General features: G+C 46.5%; 1 protein-coding gene across 1 annotated transcript in view; it reads left to right on the plus strand.

Moving 5' to 3' along the window:
- Window positions 1-15,673, plus strand: part of CHAT (choline O-acetyltransferase) — a gene marked incomplete at both ends in the record, with an annotated part of 45,931 nt that extends 30,258 nt beyond the window's left edge. Inside the window, 7 exons of the mRNA XM_081268269.1 lie at window positions 2,376-2,476; window positions 4,008-4,136; window positions 6,694-6,816; window positions 8,553-8,694; window positions 8,825-8,887; window positions 13,248-13,385; window positions 15,404-15,673. Coding sequence (XP_081124395.1) covers window positions 2,376-2,476; window positions 4,008-4,136; window positions 6,694-6,816; window positions 8,553-8,694; window positions 8,825-8,887; window positions 13,248-13,385; window positions 15,404-15,673 — 966 coding nt within the window. The remainder of the gene's footprint in view (window positions 1-2,375; window positions 2,477-4,007; window positions 4,137-6,693; window positions 6,817-8,552; window positions 8,695-8,824; window positions 8,888-13,247; window positions 13,386-15,403) is intronic.
- Window positions 15,674-17,062: the final 1,389 nt, after the last annotated feature.

Genomic DNA, 17,062 nt, shown 5'->3' on the forward strand with positions numbered 1-17,062 from the left:
CCACCTGGTTTCAACATACCTTCCTTAATCCTTGAGAAATGGGGCAGCCTAACATCCCTACAGAAGAAAACTCCTCAAATGAAATCAAATAATTCATGTTTTCTCCTTCACATGACATCATCCTAGAACACAATATGTACTTCCACCTAGAGGAAAACACCCAGGCAGGTGAGGAAGAAGTGGAACTTAGGCCATTCATTCCTGTTCTCCATCTTTTCTTCCCTCAACATGCCAATCCCAGATCTGTTTGTTTTCAGTTTTAAAGCTACCATACTCTCACAGTGACCATTTAAAAGAGCAGGCAAACCATGGCTCCTCTTCGGCATGGCATGGCTCAATTTGGTGAGCACTTCTTAGGAACACCTCGTTTTTCAATCTCTGTCCCTGTGTTATCCTTTTTGTTGGTTTGCGTTGTCAATTCTTTTGTTTCTGATGGGTTCTCCTGCCAGTGTGCTGGCTGTTTTAGCTGTCACAGTGTAGCTAACTGCTTGTGATCTTTCATGGAGCAGCTGTGGAATGAAAAGATATAATGGATGCCCAGGATGAGGAAGATAATAAGCCTTGGAACATCTTTTTTGTTTTTTCTGTTTTGTTTTCAGTTCTGGGGATTGAACCCAGCAGGGGCATTTTACCACTGAGCTACATCCCCAGCCCTTTTTTATTTTGAGATAGAATCTCGCTACCTTGCTAAGGCTGGTCTCGAACTCATAATCCTCTTGAGTAGCTAGGATTGCAGGCATGTTCCACCTCACCTAGCAATGAGCAGTTTTTAAAAGATACTGTTTTCCTCCCTTCCTTTGAGTGGCAGGAACAGAAGGCACTAATGTCGGAGAGTCTGTGCTGGCCTCCAGGTGGCTTTCATAGGCAGGACAGCTTATCAGATGAGCCAGGAAGTCCAGAGAGGCTCCATCAATCTGAATTTGAGAAGATGAAGGATGAGTCTTGGCACAGAAAGGCAGGGAGTGGTAGGAGAAAGAAAAAGTCAGCAAGGGATGCTTTTGGAGAGAAGTTCTGTGGGAAGTTAGTTAATTTTCCTTTTCATTTGTAGAATAGTAGTAAAGATTCCAGTATGTGGCATTCAATAGGAAAGACTGGAAAGAAGCCCTGGGTTGTGTGTGATATGTTCTGGTCCCCTGAAAGAGATTCAAGAGCTTGTTGGCTGGCTTCCTTCCTTCCTTCCTTCCTTCCTTCCTTCCTTCCTTCCTTCCTTCCTTCCTTTCTTCCTTCCTTCCTTTCTTTCTGTAACAGGGATCAAACCCAGGCATTTAACCACTGAACCACACACCCTAGCCCTTTTTATGTATTTAATTTTGAGAAAGAATCTCACGAAGTTGCTGAGCCTGGCTTTGAATTTTCAGTCCTCCTGCTTCAGCCTCCTGAGCTGCTGAAATTATAGGTGTGCACTATGGCACCCAGTGAGCTTTTATTTGTTTGTTTGTTCCTTTATGGATAAAGGACTTGTGTCTCCTCGGTGTGATGAACCACATGCCAGACCCACTTTGAGTTAAACTTTAAGAACCAAATTTTATCTCTCTCATCATCTCCTCCTATACCTTTTGCACTGATTATGGTCCTTCACAAGTAAGATAAATATAGTTTTGTAAAGTCATCAAAAAAAGTCAAGTAATCTTTATGGTGTCTATGGATCCTACTCCTTTTCTCTAATCCTCATCTTAATCCTGGGAGCTGAGCCGAGCTGGGCTGAGCTGGGCCTGTATTAAGTGAAGCAATCTGAAGTCCAAAGACTCAAAGCATCTTGTTGAAGCTCTCCCCACTCCCCCTGGCAGCAGCAGAACTGAGAACCGGGTTCCTGGCAGCGAGGAGCAGAGCATCCTCAGTATACCTTGCCTTCACCCCTGTCAAGGGGTATTTTATTTCTCCCTAGGAATTTGCTTACTATCCAGATCAGATCATCATCTTCATTCATTTGTTCATTGCAATAATGCAGCACCTATTCTGGGGTGAACCTATTCTGGGGTCTAGATCCTGGGAATAAAATCAGTGGTGGCCAAAACAAACAGGGTTCATCAAATAAATGATCTCAGTAAAGATGGTGTCTGTGACGTGTGCAATGAAGGGAAAGGAGAAGGAGCTCCACGTGGTGCTCACTAGGAACCCCTGGACTGCCTCATTCAGGGAACATGGGGGTCTCCTTTGCACTTAGCTTTTGTGGTAAAGAGGTCGCCCAGTGTAGAGCTGTCTGAGACTCACATGCAGTGGCTCAGGCCACTGAAATCACATGCAACATTCTCTTTAGGAAATAAAGTACCTTGGAGGAGAGGTACCCCAAGACGCCAGGGGAACCCGACCTGGAGCCAAGGGGCTGGTGTGAAAGGCTGACTCCCAGAGGCTCACCTCTCTCTTCCCTGTTGCAGTTTGTGGTGAGCCGAGATGGCACCTGTGGCGTGGTGTGTGAACACTCCCCATTTGATGGCATCGTTCTGGTGCAGTGCACAGAGCATCTGCTCAAACACATGTGAGTCCAGGGGCAGAACACAGGAAGATCGCCCAGAGCTGACACACCAGGCCAGGAAAAACTGGGGTGGCACCAGAGAGGGGCTCTGTGTCCATCTGGAAAGTGGCTTAGTAAAAAGATGTTTTGGGGGAAAGCAGCTTAAATGTGGCCCAGATGGAAGTTGCAAACTGGACAAGAGATGTAGGGCTGTCAGGGAGAGGTGGGCAAAGAATTGTCAGGAACATCTGCTTTAGTCCAGGAAGCTCAGACCAATACCTGCTGTTTGTCCTGAGTCAGGACTGGGCCAACTAATGACCCAGCACAGAGGGAGGTCTCTGAGTGACAACTACTCCCTCCCCAGCCTGGGTCTTCCCCAGCCTCTGAACTCTGCTTCTCTATCCCTTAAACACACTGCATTTTTTCTTCCTTTTAGTTTTGATCATTTTCTTCTAGCACCTTCTCTCTGGTTCTAAATTCTCAATCTCTTCCACAGAACTCTTTGGGATCACTAAAACCCAAACCAACCCTTGAAAATAGAACAGCAGCTTGCTCCTATATTTCTCTCCAAGTCTTATGTAAATCTTATCGGTATAACATGACCAACAGGAAAAAAATAAAAATAATGTGTTTTGTAGTCAGGCAAACTGAATAGAATCATGCTCTGCCTCTTACACATTTTGGTGGCCTCTCTGAGCCTCAGTTTATTCATCTGTACAGTGGTTTGTTACAGAGCAAGGACCTGCCGCAGAACCAAGGAGCCAAGACAGCCATAGCAGACTTCTCTCATGAATTGTTGCAATCACACCAGAAAAATTTCAGACATGACACTTAATGTAGTAGACATGAGTTTATTAGAAAGATTAGGAAAAAAGAAAAGGGGACACTCTCAAGGGAGAGAGTGGGTCCTCTCAGAGATGAGAAGGCAGTCATACCCCCTCTTGCCCTCCAGTTTTAATGGGGGTCCCAGAGATGTTTCTAGAAAATCCTACCCAGGTCTATCCCTTGACTTTTGACGGACAGCAGGATTGCCTCAAACTTCTAAGTCCCCACTGAGCATGGTTAACAGTCCAGGGCAACTCTAGGTTGCTTTGGTCCACGTTGACTGGTTCTAATTAGAACTTGTTCTTATAGATTTTATGGTTGGGAGAATTATCCTTATCTCCCTGAGTTCCCTATTGAAGGGTCACAAAATTCCCCCCTCTAAGATAACTTGTGTTCCTCTTATTGGCTTTTTGGGCCTGCATTTCTTTTGCAGATAACAGGTTGTTTGCTGGGGAATGTAACATGCTTCTGACTTAAGACTGGCAGGCTGCAGGTAAATTGGTTTTTAACAGAAAGCATATGGGGGTCAGCACAGTAGACCCAGTTTATTAGATTATCCCCTTAACTTCAAGCTCTGATGAACTGATGTTACCTATCAGTTCAGGGCAGCTTATACCCTCTGAAACTCCAAGGCTGCACCAACCAACAGTTAAGATGATTGCAGTGGCAGAGGAGCAATGCTGTCCTGCAGCCCTCCAAGCCTCAGGAGGTGGCCCCTTTGTGCCCACAGGATGAAGAACAGCAAGAAGCTGGTCCGAGCAGACTCTGTCAGTGAGCTCCCAGCTCCCAGGAGGCTGAGGTGGAAATGTTCTCCAGAAATTCAAGGCCACCTAGCCTCCTCGGCTGAAAAACTTCAACGGTAAGAGAAACTCAAAGTCTCCTCCAGGGTCATCCTCGAGGGGCTGCCCGGAGTTGCCCCTCCCCCAGCTGCTGATGCACCCTGGAAGTTTCCAAAGACCCCAGTAACTCGGCCTCCCCTCCAGGGCCCACCCCCACCCTCACCCCTCATGGAAATGTAGTCAAACTAAAAGGGAGTTATAACTCTCAGGAAATAACCTTGCTGAAGTATCTGTCATTTCCATAAAATGCAAACGTGGAGCTATTTTTTTCTGCAGGTTTCACCTGACTGAGCAGAGTCAAGGCCAGGAAATCATCCCCTGCTTTGGGAGAGTAATAAACAACTGGTTTGAATAGGTCATTTGAATCCAAGCTATTCAATTTGCCTGAGTTTACACTGCAACTTGACAAGGGGAGCCTTTCTCCCTAAAGGGAGGGGGTGGTTCAGGCCCTAACGGGACCCAGGAAGGAGGGAGCCAGGCAGGAGGACCAGGGACAGCTGTGAGCCCTTCTGGGTGGGCTTTGGCCAAGGACAATGGTAATGTGTGGTGGGAGCTGGGGACTGGCAACCAACTGTATCTGGGCAACTGTAGTTGTTCATTTCTTCATTCAGTAAGTGAGTATGAATGTAGGAATTCATTCATCAACTCACTTATTCATTCATCAAACATGTGCAAAGCTCTAGTTTGTGCCAGACCTGTGGCAATGCTCTGGGAACACAGAAATTAATGTGCCATGAAGCCTATCCTCCATAATTTTAGAGGAGGAAGCAGATTCCAGGAACAAACGTGTGAAGTAGGAAGATAAGTGCCCAAATGAAAGAGAGGCATATAGACCTGAACCCACAGAGAGACAGAAATTGAACTGTGCCTGGATAGTGAGCAAGGGCTTTGCAGAAATGGGCCTTCAAGGATGAATAGGAGTTCCAGGGGCAGGTAGATGGGGAAAAGGGAGAAAGGAAGATTGTTCAAGCTTGTACCAGTTCTTAAAGATCCAGGCTGGTCTGGAGATCAGCAAAGGCAGAATGGCCAGAATTAGGGCACAGAAGGGAAAGTGGGGCCATACTGTGGAGAACTGCACTGTCCTCACATTATGGGCTCTGGAGCTTGCCCTGCTGGAGGTGAAAAGCCCCTGGAGGAACTTGTGTGGGGAAACTTGCAGGAGCCAGGAAGGAGACTGTGGGGATGGCACAGATGATAAGGACAGGGTGTGGTCAGGCTGGGAGGCCCAAAGATGGAGATGACTGTTTTACTGAGAGCTGCTGTGGAGCTGCTTAGCTTTAGCAGGGCAGAGCCGAGGTCTCAGGATTTCCATAGAATGATCCTGACATCTCAATTTCACAGGGTGGTTTCGGGGGATAAGTGGGCTGCCAGAGGAATAAGTTGGTGGGCCTATGAGTCCTGGGGGAAGAAGGAGCCTGCTCACTTTCAGGTCCCCAAGCAGGCCCCATGTGCTCGCAAGGCCCCTGGCTCCTCTTTCTGGAGACCAAGGTAAGGTCTGTGGGTGGGGAGTCAGGAGGATCCCTGGGGGTCCTGAGCAGCCCCTGGAAGGGGGATGAGGTCTGAATGGGCAGAGCCTGGGGAGGAGGTTTCCAAGTGGCTATGGTGACAGAGCTCAGTCTGTCCAAAGAGTTTGTCAAAGGCCAGGCTGAGGGGCAAATACTGAGGAAACTGGGTCCCCTCTAAGTCTGTTTGTGTCCCTAGCACCTGATGGAGCCCCTTGAGAGCTGAGCTCCTGTGAGGCAGGGATAATTCAAGGAGGCCCAAGGGAGGGTTTCAGCAGGGGTTGGGCTGAATTCCCAGCGCTTCATGCTCAGGCAAGAATAGGGGCAGAAGGTGTGGACTTTGCCGGACAGTGCTCCTTTGTGCAGTCTGAAGGAGGAGACTGGTGTATTTAAGGGTGGCTGGAGCTTAAGATTCTTATGTAGACTCAGGGAAGTTTCCTATTACTCTGATAAAGACCCAGGCATATCATGGATAAACCAGGTTTTCAGCCACTGTTAAAGCTCCAGATGAGTAACCCTTACTAAGGTGACTGTGACAAGCAGTCAGGCAGGCCACAGGACCTTCTTCCCTACAGGACACTGAAGATGAGTCTTGGTGAGGTCACGCTGCTGGCAGCCAGTTAAGAAATGAGCTCTGCTAGAGTAGCCAGAGATGAGTCCACAGTGATATTAGCCACACCTTCTTACGTGGGTCAAATGAATGGCCTCTGTAGGCCTACTTTGTGGGCAGCAGGCTGCTAGGATTTGGTTTGTGGGCAGTGCTGGCCCTGCCCATGCAAATATCGCTAATTCCCCATGCTTCTCCCTGCCTCGTAATGCAGCTAGGACCACCTCCCTGCCAGAGCAGAGCCACCCCCTGTCCAGCTGAGCTCATCTTCCCAGGGCAGCCCTGGTCCTGCACACTTATATAGGTCAAGGCATGTCTCTGACACCCCAGCATATTCCTGGCGGACAGGGACTGTGTCCTCATTTTCTGGAGGACTAAGATGTGAGCCAGGAGTGAGAAACTTGGGTGGGCTCTGTGGTCTATGCATTTTTTAAAACATGCAATGAAAGTATCTTTTCTTTCCTATAGAATAGTAAAGAATCTTGACTTCGTTGTCTATAAGTTTGACAACTATGGGAAAACATTCATTAAGAAGCAGAAATGCAGCCCTGATGCCTTCATCCAGGTGGCCCTACAGCTGGCCTTCTACAGGTGAGCAAAGATGAGATGGACCTGAGTCCGAGTGGGTTGATGGACAAGGTGCTTCTGGAGTCTAGAGGGAGAGCTGGCTTTCTGGGGGATGACCAAAGCAAGCTGCATAGAGGAAGTGCCACTGAACTGGGTTTTGAGTAAAAAAAATCCAACCTCAGGAAAGAAAAAGAAGAGTGTCACAGTCGGGGAACTGCCTGAGCCATGGCACAGAGCTCAAAGGTCCTGGCATGCAGAGCTAAGGAGAGCCAGGCAGGCGAGGAGGACCACCAAGTTGTGGATGCTGCTCTGCATCTCGACTTTACCCAGCCCACCTGAGTTCCTGTGGGGGCAATCTGCTCCTCCCCAGTTCCCCAACCTTGATAAAGAAATGGGCCCAACAGTCCCCTAGTTGGTCCTGTCAAGGATTTGGAACTAATTCTTGATTCTACCTTTTCTCTCACCCCACGCCCCACCCTGCCACTTCTCCATGTCAGTTCTCCAAATGTCTCTCAAGCCCATCCTCTGCCCTCCACTGCCACTGCCACCAGCCCCTCCCAAGCTAATTTCATCCCTGGCTTAACCCACTGCAGCACACTCCCTAGGGCTCTCTGTTCCCCCTCTTGTCCCCTGTAACCCCTACTTCATGAAATATGAACTATGAAATCTGCAAACCAGACTTCATCCCTTGCCCCCTTGAAACTTCCTGGTGGCTTCCCACCATGCTTGAGACCCTCCTGCAAGCTCTCTTCTAGTTCTAGAACTTTGTCCTGCCTATGCCTCTGCCCTCCCACCCCAGTCACCTCCAGCCCAAGTGTCAGCCCTCAGAGGTCTGTCTGGACTCTCTTACCTGAAGTAGCCACCTTGGGCTCTCCCTTGCCACCCAGTTCTGTCATACCTCATGGTCCCTCAAAAGTCCACCCAGTGCAGGAGGGCTAAGATACAGGGGCATGACTTGTTGTGTGACTCTGGGTGATCCCTATCCCTTTCTGAGCTCTGTATCTTTTTTGCTCTCTCACCCTCAACACTAAGGATTTTACTGACTGGTAGGAAAGGGGGTGTACCAGCCTGGGGATCCTCACCTAGTTCTCACACACAAGGAAAGAAGTGTCCCTTGATTGTTTTGGGGAGTAGCTACTGTTATTCTGGCCACTATCATGAGCTCTGCTGGGATAACCAGGTTGTCAAAATAATCCATATAGATGCCAGACACACCTTCCTATGCAGGTCAAGTGAACGACCTCTTTCAGGTCTGCTTTGTGAAGAAAGGAGAGGCACAGCCATGAAAGGGTGACCTGGGCAGCAGTTTACACTCAACATCACTAAAACCCCTCCCTGCCTTGATGCAGAGGCCATGGCTGAATTGTTTTAAATAAAATAGGATTCCCTCCTGGGTGTAAATGATTAATGGTGCAATTATTCCATTCTGTGCTATTAATCACTCACTCATCAGGTCTCACCAGAAATTCCAGGTTTTCTAACAGATTGGGAATTCTTTAAAAAGCAACCAGTCATCTCTTATTTTATATCAACATAGCATTTCCAATGTATAAAAATGTACACAGCTCTTCCCATTAGAGATCCCCTAGCATTCATCTTCGGGAATTCTCCTCTAGAATTCTATTAACATTAAAATGAAATACTATGCCAAGTCAAGTCAGGACTGTAAAAACAAAGTCTGCCAAGGCTATTTTTCTTTCAGTGTTTATGATTCCTTGAGAATAAATTACCATTTGCCATTCATCCTTTATCTTCTGCAGGCTCCACCAGAGACTGGTGCCCACTTATGAGAGTGCATCCATTCGCCGATTCCGGGAGGGGCGAGTGGACAACATCAGATCTGCCACCCCACAGGCATTGACTTTTGTGAGAGCCATGACTGACCACAAGGCTGCCATTCCAGTAAGTCCCATACCATCCTAAGGAGACACAAGGAGGGAGACATTGAGGCCACTGTGAGCTGCCCATCCACTGGGCTCCTGGACACCAGCTCCTTAAAGCCCTGTGTGCTGACCCTCTGCTCTGTTGACAGGCTTCTGAGAAACTGCTGCTTTTAAAGGATGCCATTCGAGCCCAGACTGAGTACACAGTCATGGTGAGTGATGTTGTGCCTCCTCGTGACCACAGTCTGTGCCCAGAGCCAGAGCTTGCCAGGATTGGGGCTGTGGCACAAGACCCTGGGTGAGAGCAGCATCTCCAACTGCCAGTGGTTTGGCCACCTCCCTCTCAGATTCTTCTTTTCTTGTTTTTAGAACATAGAGAGCACCCTGATTCTTATTTTCCTGAGATTTTATAAGAGTATTAGGAGTCCTTTGAAACAACCATAATGTTAATAATAACATAGAACTTTACAGTTTATACAAAAGAGGTCAAATGTGAGGGAACGGGGTTCTGGGCTGGCAAATGGAAGCAGCTTGTGTACCTTTCACAATTGTACTTGCACTTGCGAGGGAGGCAGTATTTATTCTCACCTAGGTTTGATTTTTGCTTTTAATTTCCATGTGTTTATTTATGCTACCCGCACTGAAAATTAATAGTGAATTCAAACTGTAAGGGAAGGGCGGGGGTTGTGGCTCAGAGGTAGAGTGCTCGCCTACCATGCATGAGGCACCGGGTTCAATCCTCAGCACCACATAAAAATAAAATTAAGATATTGTGTTCACCTATAACTAAAAGATAAATATTAAAAAAAACTGTAAGGGGGCCTTTTCCCTGGTTTAGGGAAATAATGTATTTTCTGGCACTGCAAAGACATCACTTACATGCAAACAATAGAGAATAAGCATCTGCTTGGGCTGATAATCAATATATTGATAGAAAATCATTCCAATACAGTCTTTGAAGGATAATATGAAAAGTTTTGATCAAATTTTACTCTATATATTTGAAAGCAACTATAATACATTTCTGAGGGTTTTTTGGCGGGGGGTGTACTGGGGATTGAATGCAGGGGCACTCGACCACGGAGCCACATCTCTAGCCCTATTTTGTAATTTATTTAGAGACAGGGTCTCACTGAGTTGCTTAGCACTTTGCTTTTGCTGAGGCTGGCTTTGAACTCGTGATCCTCCTGCCTCAGCCTCCTGAGCCACTGGGATTACAGGTGTGTACCACCGCACCTGGCTCTGGATTTTAGCAACTTCTTCTCAGTTGCTATGTCCCTTTTATCTGAAGAGTTATGTTTGTTCTGTAAGGGAAAAATTAAATGCTCTGCTAGTCAGCTTTCCATTATTATAACAAAATGCCTAAGATAATAAACTTAGGAAGAGAAAAGATTTGTTTAGGCTCACAGTTTCAGAGGTTTCAGTCCATGGTCAGTTGGCCCCATGATTTTCAGGCCTTTGGTGACAGCACATCATGATGGGAGCCCATAGTGGGGCAAAAGCCATTCACCTCATGGTGGAATGCAAAAGAGAAAGAGGAGGAGGAGGAGGGGTTGGGTTCTCACTATCCCTGGTAAGAGCACACACTCCTTCCTCAGTGACCAGAAGACCTCCCATGAAGCCCACCTCTTAAAATTTCCACCATCCAATAGTGCCAACCTATGGACTAAGCCTTTAACACAAGCCTTTGAGAGACATTTCAGATTCAAACTACAGCAAGTTTATATTCTGTATTCAGTGGATATTTTGTTGTTGTTGTTGTATTTTCCTGCTATAGGCCAGGAGAAGTGCTAGGTACTAAAAAAACAAACAAAAAAATGAAGCCTATAAACCCTATCCTTGGGGAGCTTAGTATATGGTTGGAGGAGAGGCTGTTCAAAGTCAAGTCCAATCCCTTGTGAAAAGAGCACTCAGGAGGAAATAGCAAACATGGAGAAGGAAGCTCTTTCCTCTGCTTGGAAAATCCAAAAAAGACTTTCCTGAAGAAGTGTCGCTTCACATGAGACTTGAAGGATAAAGAGAGGAGAGGATAACCCAAGAAGGGAACATCAGGTGCAAAGGCAAAGAGTCTTGGGAGAATAAGATACATTTGAAGAAAAGTAGCTCTGTGTGTAGAGCTGACCAAGGACAGAGGAGCAGGAGATGTTGGATTTCCTGTTAAAAGCTTACCCCAGTATGGAGTATACAAAGGACCAGTGGGACTGATAGGTGGTGGTGTGCCAACCAGCAGAGATGATGATTAGGAAGCTCTATGACACTGAAGGAGAATTGATTAAGGGCTTCCACTGGGCAACAGCAGGGGTTAAAGAAGTCAACGCAAACTTTTGATTTAACATGCAAACTGAACAAGGGTTTATGACACTCACTCTGAAACTCTCTAAAAAGATAGGAATTTTTTAACCCATAAATACAGTAAGGCAAAGAGAATGGGAAAGAAGGTAACATCAAAGTGTCCAAGCTAGAAATAGAACAGCTAGCAACTGACTTAACAAACAGCAAGAGAAACCGGGGTCCCCAATGAACTGCACTGCAGAGCCTTGGGGTGTCTCAGGCATGGTGGACACCCACCAAAACAGAGTGGATGTGGGGGTTGAAAAGAAGAGGGCTGGTTGATTTGTTAGTCAGTGTTAACTGCTATAACTGAATACCTGAGACTGGATAACAGAGACAATGTGGTTTAGGTGCCCTCTCATGAACTCTTATCACCTTATACTTTTCCTTCCCATCTCTTTCCTCATTTATGAATATATGTTTTTTGTTGGTTGGTGGCTCCCTGTCCCCCCACCCCCACTACACCATTAGCTCTATGACGGCTCCAACTTTGACTCCTCTGTTCTCCACTGTTGCTCAGTACCTCGCAGTACCAGGCATATGGTGGGCACTGAAAGTTTCCCTGAATGAGAGCCTGAACCATGAGTCGTTTTACTCATAACTATTCATGGCTCTAATCTAAACATCCTGTTAACTCAGCTCTTGCTACAGTTGGTACAGAGTTGGTGAAAACAGAGGTGGATCAGCTGCTCTAGAGAGCGGCTGCTTTTTTGGACACAAATCAGAGCTTAAATAGAGTAGCCTGAGAAATGAAAAGAGCCATCTCCTTTATGGACAGGCTCATAGCTCTTCCTGTCTGTCCTAATGGAGCACATCTAAGGTGAGATGGGGGAATGGGGGTGTCGCTCAGTGGTAGAGTGCTTGCCTAGCATGCATGAGGTCCTGGGTTTAATCCCCAGCACTGCAAAACAAACAAACAAGTAAATAAATAAATAAAACATATAAAAATGAGCTGTGGTTTGTAAACCTTGTCTTTTCAGACTGTTAACTAGGTGCCTTTAGAGAGCCTGGGGCCTCTGAAGATTATGAATCTAGATTAGTGAATTGATCTGGAGCCCACAAAGTGGCCAAGATTTAGCAAAAGACCTTATGCATCATCTTTATGCATTCATTCTCAACTGAAAGAGAACAGCTGTCAAATCCCAAAACGTGCTTTGTAAACTTAAGCAAAGTTTACAGGGAAGGAAGTTTTCCCCCTGTGATGGGCTGTAGCAGGAAATGGCCAATTTATGAACTATGAAACCCCCAAATTTACCCTGAAGTTAATCTGAAGTTTACTGCTATAGGGAGGGGATAGCCCTCCCTGCAAGTCTCCACAGTCCCCCAATTGCCCCCAGATAAACATGTAATAATAATAATAATAATAATAATAATAATAATAATAATAATAACAGTATGCAAAGAAAGTAAGGCCAGAAGTAGTGCCCTGGTCCCACTTCCAGACACACCACCCCTCTGAGTCCCTCCTGCATTAAAATTCTGAAGCCCTAGCTCTATTAGCCTATGATTTGATAAGAGTTTATCTTTGTAATTTTTTTTTAAAAAAAGAGAGAGAGAGAAAATATCTCATTATTCAAGTAGCTCTTTCCCCTTGAAAATGTCAGCAGAGCCTCTGCTAAGTTATCTAGCTCCTGGCTCAAAATGATTTCTTAGATTACGAATCTAGATAAAGTGAATTGATCTGGGGCCCACAAAGTGGCGAAGATTTAGCAACAGACCTCTTGCTCTCTGGCCCGCCTTCCTTAGTCTCCTGCCAGAGGATGAAGCATCGATTGTGGTCAGAGAGCCCCCCACCACGACAGTCAGAGACACCCTTCCCAAAGCTTGAATGGGGCTCAGCAGTCCCTGGACCCAGCACACAACCTTCTCCCCAAACTCCCTCCCAGGTCTGAGCAGGTTGCTACTTGGGTTGGCCAGGTTAAACTCACTCCTCCATTGGAGCATCATGTGGATGTGGGTGTAGAGTGGATGCTTGCTGACCTTTAACTCAGACATCCTTAGGGTACAGTCCAACCTGCTCTGGACTCATCCTATACCTGCAGAAATGCACCTGGCCCAAGGGCCAGAGGTAAAGTGGTGATGCTAAGTGGCCATTCACATACTTTGGCTGCAGCAAGCACTGGGTAAGCAGGAGCCATGACTGTTGGAGTCACCATTAGTGTTGTGGAGTAGAGAATAAGGGAAAAGGATGCACAGAGGAGCCCATGTCCCATCTCTTGTTCTTTGTCCCCAACCACCCAGGCCATAACAGGAATGGCCATCGACAACCACCTGCTAGCACTGCGGGAGCTGGCCCGGGATCTGTACAAGGAGCCACCTGAGATGTTTACAGATGAGACATATCTGATGAGCAACCGATTTGTCCTCTCCACCAGCCAGGTACAGCCCCTGTATGCACAGTCATGACCCAAGAGAACCCAGAGTGTAAGCAGTGAGCTTTCTAGAGGGCTCAGTAGTTGAGAGCCCACTGGCTGGAGTCAGGCAAGTTCTGACTCTACCTCTGCCTCTTTCAAAAATTTTTTAAAATTTTAATTGACACATAGTAGTTATGCATATTTACAGGGCACAGTGTGATATTGCAGTACTTATATACAATGTGTAATGGTCAGATCAGGATAATTAACGTATCTATCACCTCAGACATTTATCATTTCTTTGTGTTGGGCACATTGAAAATCTTCTTTACTATCCATTTTGAAATATTTCATTAATTGTTGTCAACCATCTACCCTACTGTGCCATAGAACGTTAGAACTGATTCCTCCTATCTAACCACCCCCCCACCCCATACCCATTCACCATTCTCTCCATCCCTCCCTCCTCTGCCTGGCTCTGCTTCTTACAAGTTATGTCACCTTTGGCAAAATAATCTAAATGTTCAGAGCACTCGTTTCCCATCTCACAGACTCAACTTTAGCCAAGGTGGACACCGACCCATGCTAGGAACACACCCATGCCGGTACTCTAATCATTATGTGGCACTACCTTCAACCTGAGAGGTAGTGTCCCACCATGGGGACCAAAGACTCTGAAGCCAAAGAGGCTTAAATGGGGCCCTCCACACAAGTCACAGGCATTATTATAAAGGGTCATGCCACCAATAGCAGAAGGTGAGTGGCCAGCCCAATATTTTCTAATCTGTGCTACAGACAGGCCCCTTGTGTTGGAGGACCACTGTCACAGAGACAGAATGAAATCCATTAGCAGGAGGCAGCAGTCGAGGGGAGGAATACCCCCACACTCGTCAATTTACTAAAACTCCACCTCATCTGTGAACGGCTGGACATGGGCAATAAAAGGGGCTGATAAAGCTGTGTTTGAGGATAAAAGCCCACTCAGTAATTTGATTTTGTCATTACGGCAGTGAGCTTGCCGACATGAATAAACGAGGACAGAACATAACAACATAAATTCTTTAGGAAACCATCCATGGGCAAAAAGTGCTTTGGAATGGCTTTATGGCCTTCGGCTATTGCACGGCAAATTTATCTGACAATGCGGTGACTCTATTAGTAAGACTAATGGTTTGTTCTGCCCCATTAAAATGGCCAGTATCGCTAAAGAAGGCCAGAGAACACAGCACCAGAACACAGCACCAGAAACCTGTTAGGTTTAAAAACAAACCCTGTCCCACACCTAGGGACAGCTAATTTAATTAATTAATTAGGGTGTGGGTTTTTTGATGTTCGTTTTTCCCACTGGAGAGTAGCATTTATGACTTGAAAGCCTTCTGAAACACACTTACTGTGTTTATGATCCAGATTACAAAATCTTAGCACTCTGACTTTAAAACATATCAGGCACAAAACTAAAACTCCAGCTGATGGCAACCTTTTAAAAGCCCGATCCTGGGTAATTGTGCATGGCCAGGCTGTGGAGAGAAAATCAGACCAGCCAGGCAACACTGACAGTAATTAAGGATTGGGGGAAATCAACAGAGAAGATGGGCCAGATTTCCTCCAGTTCATAAATTACTCCCTGTGGGAAGCCATCTAACAGTTGGGTGCCACCAGGGTGCCATTTAGTAAATTACCCTGATTGCCACTGTGCCTCAAATGGCCCCCAGGTGAAGAAGAGACTCAGCCCAAGCCCCAGCACTAGGTCACCCTGGGAGCTTCCAATTCCACAAGTAGAGCAGATTGTACACTGGGGAGTGGGCTTGGGGTCCCTCTCCCTCTGAAATCATGCAGTTAGATGCATTTGTTTTTATGACTCTGGCTGTGTCCACCCATACTGAAGCAATCATTTGATTTGGTTAATTCAGTCAAACCCCAGGAGTGGAAAATAGGGAAGCAAATACCCAGCAGAGGCCCCGGGATATTGGAACGCCCCACATTCTAGCAGGTTCACAGGTTGCATTTCAGAACCAGCTGCTGCTGACCTGATCTCTTCTTCAGGTGCCCACAACCATGGAAATGTTTTGCTGCTATGGTCCTGTGGTCCCCAATGGCTACGGTGCCTGCTACAACCCCCAGCCTGAGACCATCCTCTTCTGCATCTCCAGTTTTCACAACTGCAAGGAAACCTCTTCTACAGAGTTTGCAAAAGCTGTGGGAGCAAGCCTTACCGACATGAGAGACCTCTGCAGTTCGCTGCAGCCAGCTGACGGCAAGTCATTGGCAACAAAGGAAAAAGCCATGAGGCCCAGCCAGGGGCACCAGCCTTGACTCCTGTCACTCGGTTTCAGCTCCTTGAGCCCAGCCTTCTGAGGCTGCCAGACCCTGCCAAATCCCTGCTCCCATCCGTCACTCCAGCTTTCTGTAGCTCCCCTCTCCTCAGGACCACCCTCTCCACAGGTCACCTAGAGGCAACACACAAGGCTGCAGTGTTAGCAAGAAAGGGTCCCTCATTATGCATGGGAAATCATCACTGTTCATCAAGGTGCCCTCTGGTCTGTGCACTGGGAAGGGAAACCAGACTGGCTTGGAGGTGGCCTGGAGGTAGGAGATCCCCATCAAGGTCTTCCTTCCATAGTCCTCAGAAGCTTAATACTCATGTGTCCCTCCCCAGCAGGACGTAGCATGCCCAGGTAATGTTTCTGCCCAATGAAAGAATGAGTCACTCAATTACATGCAGTGTACCCAAATGAAGCATGAAGGCAGAGGCTAGCTCTGGGTTATTATTACCTCTTTTCTTTGGGGGAGGGACAGGGGGCTTTGTTTTCAGATTTAAAGTATCAGATCTTGGCATTCAGAGCATCTCCATTGAGCCATACAGTCCTGCAAGACCCTGCTCTACCCTCTACATACACACACACACACACACACACACACACACACACACACCCCAAGTTCATAAAATACAGTGACCTATGTCCCAAACACATTTCTCCTTTCACCCTCTGGGAGAAACCTTCTGTTGCATTCAAAAATCTTATCTAGCTATTCTGAAAGAAAAAAAAATTTGCATTGACCCTGTGACTTGTGACTCTCAGCGTCTCAGGCAGCACCAGGGTCAGTTCAAAGTGAGCAAACCATGCGGCCCTGAGCAGGCAGAGTGGACATGTGGAAGACAGGTTCACTTCCTAAGGTCATGCCTTTTGCAGTTTTTTTTTTCCTATTTGTTTCACACTAAACAGGCCCAGTGTGTGATTGGTGCCAGTAGGTGGAGGTCAAAGAGAGTTGCTCTAGGTTTTTCTATTGTTATTATTTATCTTTTGTTTAAAACTTTTTATTTAAAAACATATTTTTGTGGTACTGGGGATTGAACCTAGGGGGGTTGCTCTACTACTGAGCTCATCCCCAGTCTTTTAAAATTTATATTTATTTTGAAATAAGGTTTCTCTAACCTGCAAGGCTGGCCTTGAACTCATAATCCTCCTGCCTCAGCCTCTCAAAAGAGTTCCTGGGATTACAGACATGTGCCACTGCACTTTACTCTTTTTTGTTTGTTTTCAAGAGAGGATTTTTTAAGGAAACCATTCTGCCCAGGCATGGCAGTGCATACCTGTAATCCCAACAACGTGGGAGGCTAAGGCAAGAGGATCACAAATTTGAGGCCAGCCTTGGCAACTTAGTGAGACCCTGTCTCAAAATAAAAAAATAAAAAGGACGGTA

Source organism: Spermophilus citellus, assembly GCF_964194105.1.
Source record: "Spermophilus citellus genome assembly, chromosome: 15".
Lineage (NCBI taxonomy): Eukaryota > Metazoa > Chordata > Mammalia > Rodentia > Sciuridae > Spermophilus > Spermophilus citellus.